Consider the following 11441-nt stretch of genomic DNA (forward strand, 5'->3'; position numbering starts at 1 on the left):
TGCTTTCGTGAACCTTACAAACTAAGCTCTTGGGGACTATTTGAGACCATATAGAGCATTTTTAAGTCGACACACCTAATTGTTTCCAAAATCCTTATCAAAACCTAGCGGAGGCTCCATAAAGACTTCCTCCTCCAAAGCTCCATTCTTCACATCAAATTGTTGCAAAGACTAACCAAAATTAGCTGCAAGAGAAAGTAATATCTGTACTGTATTCATTTTGCTACTGGTGCGAAGGTCTCTTGATAATCCACCCCATATGTTTGGGTATATGTCGCGACCAAATTTTCAGATGAACCACCTAGGGTTTGGCTAATGGATTGTTAAGCCTAGATAACTTGGGCTCTCCCAAGCCCATACTAATTCGCGACTTAGGTTCAAGTTCTTAACATGCAATTGATTTTCAATTAGGAGTCACCACTAATCTATTCTATTTTTGGTGGGTTGATTAGAAACCTAAGTAAAGTAACGGGAGATTTACTTTACTTCTACAAACCAGAGATTTATTCGTTCGGGGACTTGGTTACGCTAGATTTCTCTAACACCCTTTCGATACCTTTCTCTTTTATTTTGAAAAATGTTTGGCAATCAACTTGAATTGATTTTAATTTACCTCCCTAACATGTGAGGTTATTATACGGGTACGCAAACCATCAATTTAACATCCATAAAAAAAAAAAGCAATAAATAAATTGTAAACTTACCTCGTAGCAACGAAAACATCTGCAATATTAGCTCAAAATTCACATCAAAAGTCATAGATATGATTTCTAATTAGCCCACAATTTCTTTTTATTTTCATTTAATTAATGAGAATCATGTTTTATGCAATGTAATATAATTAAATGACCTAATTCTAATGACAGACGATTTCTAATTAAATAGACCTAGCAACAATCACTAAATGACATGCATTTCATGAATCTAATTCTAAATGGCATGCAAAGACATTTTATTTATTTATTTATTTTTAAAAGAATGCAATCTATCCTAGGAATTGAAACTAATTTATCCTAAGACATTTTTTATATTTTTTTATGAAAATTCGTAATTAAAATCACTAAAACTAAAGATCTAACTAAAGTGAAAACTAAAGGAAATGTTATCTATTCTAAATACCTTCTAAACATGCATTTAAAAGAAAAATCTATCTAACCTATCATGCAATCAATTCTAACCTACATGGAATGCAAATGCAATCTTTTTTCTTTTTTTTTGTATTTTCGGGATAAATAAAGCAGTTAAAAGATAAGCACCAAATCATCCACCGTCATCAAAGATATTATCCATCGTTCAAATTTGGAAACGATATCTAATCAAACTTGATTATTTCGCTAATAAAATCGATAAATTGATCTTAAGCCTTAAAGATCAAGATATCAATTTTATTCTCGCGTGATTAATTACTCCATCTAAAGCCTTATAGATAGAATAAAAAATCCGTGTGCGGTTGCGAATTAGGTAATAAATCCTAATCGGAAATAGGTTCATGATTCAAATATGCATGTAAGATTATTTTTTTTTTTTTTAGCAAGATGCACGTGAGATATTGAAAAGCATGTATTAGGCAATAAAATATCCAAACTAAATTTAGATAAAATAATTACCTAATTTCGCAAATAATGCTATCAAATTTGAATCGAACGGAATATGCTCAAGAGGTGACAGTGGTGCATGGTAGTGCTTGGCTAGATGCTCCACGGCGGTGTGGTTGGCGGGGGTGCTTGGCAACGTATCATCTATTCTTCCCTCAAAATCTGTAGCCGCCACCCTTCCAACCTCTTCTCGGTCTACTCGCCAGAAACTATTCTTTTGCTTGCATAAAATTATAACACCTGTAATGTTATTAGCAAATCTGGAAAAACACCTAAAAGAATAAAAATCCACCGAAATTCTTATGACTCCTCTTTGACCGTAGACTTCGGGGCGAGTGGTGATGTCCAGAGAGCACACTTGCGCATGAGTTGTCTTTTGTGGATGAGCCTGGTCAACCATAAACTCCACTGTCCCTCTGCTACGTCCACATATATGTGTCCGTGTCTTGTAGAATGCAAAAGCGGAGAAGACGTCAATATGGTGATGATCAAAATGTGGAATCATTCATGAGACTATGCTTAAATAAATAAACAAAAGACATATGGCGAGATTTTAATCAAAGAAGAAGCCAAGCGTGAATCGCGTATCCCGTTCTGCATGTGTCGTGTTCCCTTCACGTCTCTGTGCTGAGTGGGGTTTCATCAGGAAGCAGCAAGCGTCTCAGGGGAAAATTGCTGGCGCCAATGTGCTTGGTTCGTCTCAAGGAACACCAAGCTTTGTCAATGGGGGTTAGATCAGATCGGATTTCGCCGAGGAGGGATGCGGCAGCTCTTCGCGTTGTTGATGTTGTGGGAGTTCGGAATCAAAACATACGTCTTCCACTTGAAGCGGCTTTGAAACTGGCATGTGGCAGCAACAAGGGCACAGCAGCAATCGTGGGGAGAATGATGGCTAATCCAAATATTGGTTTCCAAACTTGAATCTACAAACATTGGCTTGCGGATCAAAATCGGGGCTCAGCGTGGTAGTGCACGGCTTGCGGTCTACGCTATCGGCAATGGCGGGCGTCTCGGCACAGTGCCACGGATGGCGTTGGGAAGCAGCGTAGTCACCGAACAGGGGGGTCGGAACGGCAGCGATGCAGGGCTTTCTTGGTGCAAGAAGTTGTTGTCTCCGTTGGTCAACGTGAGTGCCTCAATGAATCTTGAGGTGCTCCCTGCCTCTCACGATTTTCAATGAGCCAACCCTGCACCTCACAAATTTTCCTCCTCCATTCTCTCTCTATTCACGTATGTTCATGCTTTTCTCAGGTTTGTGGCCGTGTCTCAATTTTTGGCGGGCCCCTTTAAACCCTACGCGAAAAACCTTTTTATAGGCCAAAGATTAGGGTTTTAATTTTCTTTTCAAATCAGCATCTGCGAATATTTCTTTTTCGCACACAATATCACTTTTTTATTTTCCACATCTCCTGATTTTATCACCTAAAGATAAAATTGCAACCCGATTTTATTAAATTCCAAAAATCTACCGTAATGTCATTTCAAATCTCCATTTAAGTAATTCTTGTCATTAAAAGAAAACGAGCTCGGGCCAATTTACTTACTTTGTGGGCTTAGTCCGGCCTACCAAATCAAAACTTAGAACCACTAATTCAAATCCATTCACCGCCGATCCAATAAAATGCAAAAAATATAAATTAAAAAAAATGCACTTGAATCCATATGCAATTAATATTTTTTCAGGGATGGAGAGAATTGATCAATTTTGTCTTTATCAAAAAAATCCCACCCTTTATCTTCATATAGCATCTTTATCCAGCTTCAAATCACATCAGTTTTGACCAACTATCAAATTTGGAAATGTTGATTGCACACGATTTAGTATGATAAATGGCTAAATTGAAGAGTATGTGCATCTCACCGAGCGGCACATAAAAGGCACAAAAGTAGCTCTAATGACAAAGCATACATGTGCGATCAAAAAAAAAAAAAAAACAAAGCATACATGCATGTGTCACGGGTCGATTGATTATGATCGATCGAAACACCGTGTGGCCTTAGGATTATCAATCCTAAGTCAGCCTTACGCACACGCTCAAACGCAAGAGTCGAACGGGCAAAGAGAGTGTACATTCACTTGTGAACGAACTAATTACAATGATGGAGAGGGATCCCTATTTATACAAATGCGGGTCACATCTCAGCCGTTGATCGTCCCTCCGATCTAACAGTCCATTTTGAATTCATATCATGATTACAGGGCTACACGGCAGGCTACTCGATGGTTGTACACGGCAAGCCTTTGGGAAGACCATGGGCGTGTATCAGAAGCAAGATCGGGGTTTGCAGGTCCGTCTGACACGAGAGCAGCTGAACGGTCACGGGCTGCTCATGGGCTGGTCAAGCCTTGTTCACAGGTCACTCATGGGTCGTGCATGGGCCTTTGCTCATACCGCTCATGGGTTGATCGTGGGTCGGTCGTGGGCTGCTCTTGGGTAACCCTTTGTGCGTGACACGGCCGATCATGGATGGTCTTGAATCATGCTCCATCTGTGGGCCATGTCACATGCATGTTAAAAAGTTTAAAAGATAAACATGTACTACTCTAAGAGGAGCGAATGGGGTAATGGCGACAGTGGTGAAGATGATAATAGGTGATGAGCATAAGAGGGTTCGTGCCATCATCCATGACGAGCTTGGATGTGAAGCCCATTCCCGTGTATGCCCTTTGCACCATCACCATTGCCTAGAATGGCATCGCATCAAGTTTCGCTATTAGTTTTATATTCTCTCTCCATCTCGAGCTATGTTGATATGAGGCCTAACGTAGGAGGAAACAGAAAGATTTTAATTAGTATCCACCCTCATAACATTATTTTGCTTTAAGACCAATTTTCTGCTAAAACAACATATTAAATATTTGGACATAAAACTTGAGGTGCCATCTTGTCGTTGTTATTATCTTATCAAGTGCTTAAGAACATCACATCAAGTTGTCAAACCGCCAAAAACATAAATAAAAGAACACTGCACATGGATCATCAAATCAGAGAGAGCTAACTTAGGGAAGATCTATTAGCTTAACTCCACATAAAATACCAGCATTACCATAATAGACACATAGATCATGAGAAAATAAAAGCAAATTGACACAATCATCATCTTCATCATGCTGTTAGGTAATTCAGGGAGCTCAATTCACTAACTCCACACCCATTGCCAACAGTTTCAATAATAGTACGCACTACATCACCTTCGTTGGAAAAAGGAAAAGTAGATTAATGAGTCAAACTGTGGAAGAGGCAAATTGTTGCAACCTAATCTCGGGTGCATTACCTAGGGTTTGGCTAATGGACTACTAAATCTAGACTTAGCTCGGACTCTCCCAAACCCATACCAATTCACGACTTAGGTTCAAGTTTTTAGCATGCAAATGAATTTTATCTAGGAGTCGCCACTAATTTATTTTTGGTGGGTTAATAGTAATAGGAAATTTACTTTACTTCTACGAACCAGAGATTGTAAGTTCGGAGACTTAATTATACTAGATTTCTTTAACGTCCTTTCAGTACATTTTCTCTTTTATTCCAAAAAAAAAATGTTTTGCAGGCAGCTTAGATTGATTTTAAGCTAATTCATTAACATACAATGAGGTGATCATATGAATGTGCAACCATTATTGAACACTCAACTAATCAAATAAATTGAACCAAAAGAATTAAACGCACCAATGCAAGATATCATTTTTTGGATTTCTCTTATTTAATGAAACCTAATTTATGTGCAATGCAGTGCAATGATGTATGAAAATATATCTATACTAACACAACATGCAACGTGCAACCTAATAGGCAAATTATATGTCATGCGATGTTATTCACGTGACTAAAGCTAATGATGGGCAAATATTAATGCAACTATCCTAGTATACCACACATTTAAATGATCCTAAACATGCAATAACTAAATGATGTGTAAAGGATTACTAATTTTACATGACACATGCATGATATTTTTTGTGCTTTCTTTTTTAATTTGAAATTAAAATTACCTAATAATTAAAGAAAATGAAATCTAACATCCTAAAGCAATGTTTTTGGCACTTTTATTTATTAAAGCTAGCATTCAAGATATCGATCAAGATTCAAATAAAAGATTACGATATTGAAAAAAATAATTTGTGTCTCATGTCTTAGATTAATGGATATCGTAATCTTGATAAGGCACTTACTCAGAATCAAACATAATAAAAAAAATGATCCGTTGTCTCACGGCTCAAATTATAGATTATCGCAATCTTAGACAACGCAATTATCCAATAATAAGTCGAAATAATTTTTAAAAAAAATGATCCAATATCTTTACTGATCAAATTAGTAATGAAATCAACTTTATCAATTAGTCCCAATTGGATATGCCTAATATTAGGTGTCAGATAATAATCAATCCCGATTTGAGGAATGAAATATTCTAATTGAATTGGATAAAGATTGTTACCTAATTCGAACACGTGTAATCTGGATTTGAATCAGATCTGGTCACGGTTTGTGGATGATGCTCGGGGTATCACTGCAAGGAAGAATTACGAAGCTTAGTGTTATCTATTCTTGCTCTAAAAGATCCGCACGTTCCCCAACTCTTCACGATCTCCTTCAAAAAAAAATGTCATTTTGCATGCATTAAAGGAAGATCACAAAACCCGAAATATTATTGTCAAGTTTGGACAAAATCCAAAAGAAAACAAATCCACCTCTTGGACTTGTGACTTTGACCAAAGATCTGCCCCTTCTTGCTCACGGCAACGTTGGTTTTTGCAAGACGGGGCACGCCAAGGAACCTGCAAAACAGAGTAGTTCGAGTACGACGAGGATGACGGCCCGTGATCTTTTGCTGCTGTGATGCGTTGTCCGTGACTGGGTTCAACGGGGGCCAATGCCCAAGCTGCTTGGCTCGTCACCGCCACAACCATGGGGACGGAAGGAGATTGGCCCAGTGAACAGCGACAAAACTCGTGGGACTTTCAGCGTGACGGACAGCGAGCAACCCAGTGACTGACGTACGGCAGTGATCTGGAGCTGTGGTGATCAAGCTTGGATTGATTGGGGTCAAAGCTCGCTGCTGGCGAGGAACCAAGCTGCAGCGTGCAGTTTGCACCGAGCCTTCACGGCTGAGGATGGTGGGAAGGCGTTGTGAAGCGAGACCCGAGCGAGTCACGTGTTTTCCTCTCTCTTTTACGATGCCGTGGGTCCCCTTCAATGGACGCCCTCTCTCTCTCTCAATCTCAATATGTGCAGTCCTACTTTCCTCTCTCCTTCTTTTCACGCTCTTTCTCTCCATGGTGGCTCTCTTTATCAATTGCATGGACCTTTTTAGCCTCTTTGTTCACTCTCACTTTCATGAGCACTCTCTACAGAAGCTTCCCCTCACGATTTTTCCCTCAATTCAGTGTATGGCCATGTATTCAATCTTGAGTGGCCCCCTCGGACAAGAAGAGACTCCCTTTTTATATGCAAAATAAAGAGGTCCATAAGGAAAGAAACAAAATTTCTTTCCTCTCTCCAATATTGCACGAGTAATGCTACATCTCCTTTCCTATATTTTGTTTCCCTCCTAAACTAATTGCATGCGGATTTCTTATGCATTTCTTTCCCTGTGTTATACTTTTTTGAGTATCACCGAATATATTCCTCTCACATGTAATATTCTTTCTTATTATTTCAATATATCTTCCGAAACCTTCCATTCTACTGCAAAATATATTATATTACATGAATATATGAAAGATTTACCAAATATATCAAATCATCATTCCTCATACGTCAATTTTCGGTCATTAGAGAATAGCAGGCTTGGGCCAATTTCCTCTCACCACGGGCTTAATCCAACTCGTCTAATTAAAGTTTAGAACCATCAAATTAAACTCATCCATCACTAGTCCAATGCAAATGCAATAAAAAAAAATGCTCCTACAACTATATGTTATGCAAATTAATTCTAATAGTTTTGTTTTGGGGTTAAAATTAATCCCTAATTTTAAATGCAATAAGTGAATGATTGGATTACCAAAATTTAGGTGTCAACACGAATAAAGATCACCTGATTCAGATAAGAATTAGTCTTGACTTTGCAATTCAAAAGATGGCAAAAAAGCTATCTAGTCGTCAATCGAGGGGTCATCAAATGATGCAATTGATATCTTTTCTTAGTGTCATGAGTATTCAAAAACTAAACTGTCCTTATTTATGCTAACTCGGAATTTAAGATAAAAATGCCAATGACATAGCAGTAAAATTGCACACTTAAAAAAGATCCTTTTTACTTAATATGCACATTCCCTTGTACACTTAAGCGTCACTAATGTAAAAGACTATATTGTATTTCTCAAATCATATAGACCTGAAACACTTATATATTCAATGAACCGATTATATTTATATTTCTCAAATTGTATAGACTACATTTTATTTCTCAAATCAAAACGACCTGAAACAATTGTGGAAAATCAAATTTAAAATATTTTGGATTTTATATTCAACGGGCCTTATTAACGAGAAGTACCTTGTTATATATAATACCCACTTTTATTAATATGTCTTTCCAAGAGTTAATTAATACAAGGCATTTGTCTATGTGAGACCCTTGTGGTAAAGCTCGGAGGGATAGCTATATTGATTGGCCCTCCCCAACCTTTTCACATACAAATAGAAATGCTTAAGATAAGGATAGCAAGAGTACCACAACTATGACATTCCCAATAAATCATCCAACATGGATTTTTTTATTAATTTTTCATTTTGATGTGTATTTTTTAATTTTTTATTTATTGTTTGCTTCAGCACTAACGAAGCCACATAGGATGACCTATATCCACATTGGATTTTTTGATGAGACAAATCATTAATGACACTAAAATGAGAAATTTTTCAAAATTATAGCATTCAAGTGAGCGAAAAAAAAAAAATATGGTACTCTAACGAACGCTATATGAAAAGTTAGGACATTTGCGCTATACTTACCCTTGTTTAGCATATTTAGAAGTCTTCAATATTCAATGCACTGATTACATATGTCACAAGGATGATTGGTACATTACAGCTAATGAGAACGCTTTGGAAGGAAATCCATTTTCAGCCCGCTGTCAATGATATGAAAGATACTTTTGTCTTAAAAGTAAGGAGTCATGGCAAGTCACCTTTAAATTTGCGTATCAAATTGTTTCCGTGTTGAAAGCTTTTGGAAGATGTTTTGTCGCGTTTCAGTGGGAACATTAAGGTGAAAGTAAGGAGTGATGGCAAGTCACTTTTAAATTTGCGTATCAAATTGTTTCCGTGTTGAAAGCTTCTGGAAGATGTTTTGTCGCGTTTCAGTGGGAACATTAAGGTGAAAACATAAGTGACATGCCAAACCCAAAGCAAACGAAGCTTCCGAAGCTTGACCCAGAGTGTTTACTTCCATACATGTTGTAAAATTCAATACCGTACAGGCGTGGTCCAGTGTATGCACTCGGACCTCAAATGATATCAATACAGATGGATCCTGATATAGAACAACGGGCAAATACTTAAATGGAAAATTCAAACATAAAAAAGGCGGACAATCTCATAAATAAAAAAGGATTGCAGAATCTTTGAAGTTACAAACAGGCTACACCAATTAGGATAATGTTAGATCTCAAATTTATGTGTTTTCCTTGATTTCCCAACCATCAAAGATTTTGGATGTATTTTGCAGATTTTCAAGACACGATTTGAAGACTTTATCCTTTATCAATATTTTTCCGTAATCTTGTTTTATGATTTTAGTTATTTAATTATTTTCCTAAAGGGTGACCTACCTATTAATAGTCACCCAAGACAATGTAAACTCACTTTATTATTCAGAATAAATATCGTCTTTTGATCATTTTTCTAAGCATATCTTTTTCCACGTCTAATCCCCAAGTGCTGTGTGCACATCGATCCATCACATTAGCCATAGAATTCAAATGACCCAATCACATGTTAAAATTAGCCACCCAAACACAACAAAATAAAGAGTATAAGCAAAAAAGAAAATCGAGATATAGGATTATCGCAATTTGAACTTAAATTAGAATTACATCCAATAGAGAATTCCATTATAATTAGCACTATGTACATCTATGTTACAACCCTTAGTTACAAGAAATAGAGATTATAAATACATGTATATATATATGTATATATATGTATATATATGCAAAAACTCAAAGTACCAATAAAATATGAGCTCAAATTATAAAAGTCCTATGTCGAGTCGGGGACGCTGTCCCAACCCCATCGACAAGCGCTAGACCCTCGCCGGCTCTTCAGAGAGCGGGACCCTCTACCTCCTTATCAAAGGGAGTACAAGACACAGCTCAACATCACATAAGTTCCTGTTGCCCAGACCAGAGTGAAGTAAAACGAGACACCAGTCTCTCCTGAAAATCAGGCAAGCCTCACACGATTTCACAGCTAATGATGTGAGAAAACTCAAGGTAACTCCAGGGGATGGGGTCCAGGCTTAGGGAAAAACGTGGGAGGCCACTGCCAGTATGGTAAACTCCAGCTTCTAAATCCGCGTAATGCCGCGTTCGCTTCCTTGACTTTCAAGGTCATTATATAACAACGGCATCGCACGCCTGCCATTTCCCAAGATGAAAAGATCAAAAGAAGCTAACACCTGCTCTTTCGTCTCGCAACTCCACTCGTCGCTACGGCTACCACGGATACTTCCCCATCTCCTCCTTCCCATCTCGCATTTGCTTGTGTAGGCCTTTGCCGAGAGAGCATCTTCTCCGCCGTTGGGCTTGCGCCCGCTTGCGATTCGCCAATCCTCACCGTCTCCGTAGCACGTGGTCCGCCCAGCTCTGATGTGGCCGAGGAGAGGCGGCGTGTTCAGGCGGCTCCTCGCGGTCAAGTTCCGTCTCACCGTGGCTAGATTCGTCGAGAGCATCGGCAGCAGGTGCGGCTACCGCAGCTCGATGCCTCTCCGCTACGGGGAGCGCGAGCTCTCGTTCGACGAGACTCCGGTCTTCCGCGTCAAGATGCACCGTCCCGGAGGATCCACGAGGTCCCGCTTCCGCCTCCCTCGCATCCCCTGCATCAGGCCGGACGTCGATTTCGAGCACGGCTTCTTCGTAGGCGACTGGGAGAGGAAGAGCCTGGTTGCCGTCGGAGACGGAGGAGAATGCGTGTACAGTGAGAAGGCGACGGGATTGTCCGAAGAAGAAGAAGAAGAAGGAGAAGGAGGAGGAGGAGGAGGGATTGATGAGAGGGCAGAGGAGTTCATAGCGAAGTTCCATGAGCAGATGAAGCTGCAGAGGCAGGTTTCGTACTTACAGTACACTGAGATGCTCAACAGAGCCACGAGCTGAATCAATAGTCCCCAATCTCTCTCTGTCTCGACAGTAATAATTTCCCACTCCGCACCTCGGTTGCAGGACACTTATGTAGACACTGGAGCTTCAACGCATATTGATTATCGAGTTTGAATATTCACGATTTTTCCTTTTCCTCGTTTACGTCAATGTATTTAATTTCCGATTTTCAACTATCCATCCTTATGTGCTTATTATTTAATCATACCATACATTATGTTATTAAATATAAGGAAATTCCAAATAATAATCCGAAGTACTCTCATTTTCTCAATAAATACCATATTTTATTTTAAATAAGAGTTTAAATTGACTATGTCAGTCTTAAAAAGATTTGATCTCACTCACTGATTAAGGGCATTTTCGTCATTTTAAATATCTTTTCATTCTTTTTTTTCTTTCTATAAAAGATACAAACTCAAAACAAAAAATGCTAAGCCCAAAAAAAGAAACACACAACTATCTCCTAAGGCCACCGCCCCATCAATTAACAATGGCCGGCAAGGTTGCCAATACTCCGGCGAGAG

General features: G+C 38.7%; 1 protein-coding gene across 1 annotated transcript; it reads left to right on the forward strand.

The window, feature by feature from the left end:
• Positions 1-10141: 10141 nt before the first annotated feature.
• LOC104426802 lies at positions 10142-11108 on the forward strand. The gene has a single exon (XM_010039964.3). The coding sequence runs from the start codon at positions 10408-10410 to the stop codon at positions 10909-10911; it is 504 nt and encodes a 167-aa protein (XP_010038266.2). The 5' UTR covers positions 10142-10407; the 3' UTR covers positions 10912-11108.
• Positions 11109-11441: the final 333 nt, after the last annotated feature.

The sequence above is a fragment of the Eucalyptus grandis genome, chromosome 11 (genome assembly GCF_016545825.1).
Source record: "Eucalyptus grandis isolate ANBG69807.140 chromosome 11, ASM1654582v1, whole genome shotgun sequence".
Classification (NCBI taxonomy): Eukaryota; Viridiplantae; Streptophyta; class Magnoliopsida; order Myrtales; family Myrtaceae; genus Eucalyptus; species Eucalyptus grandis.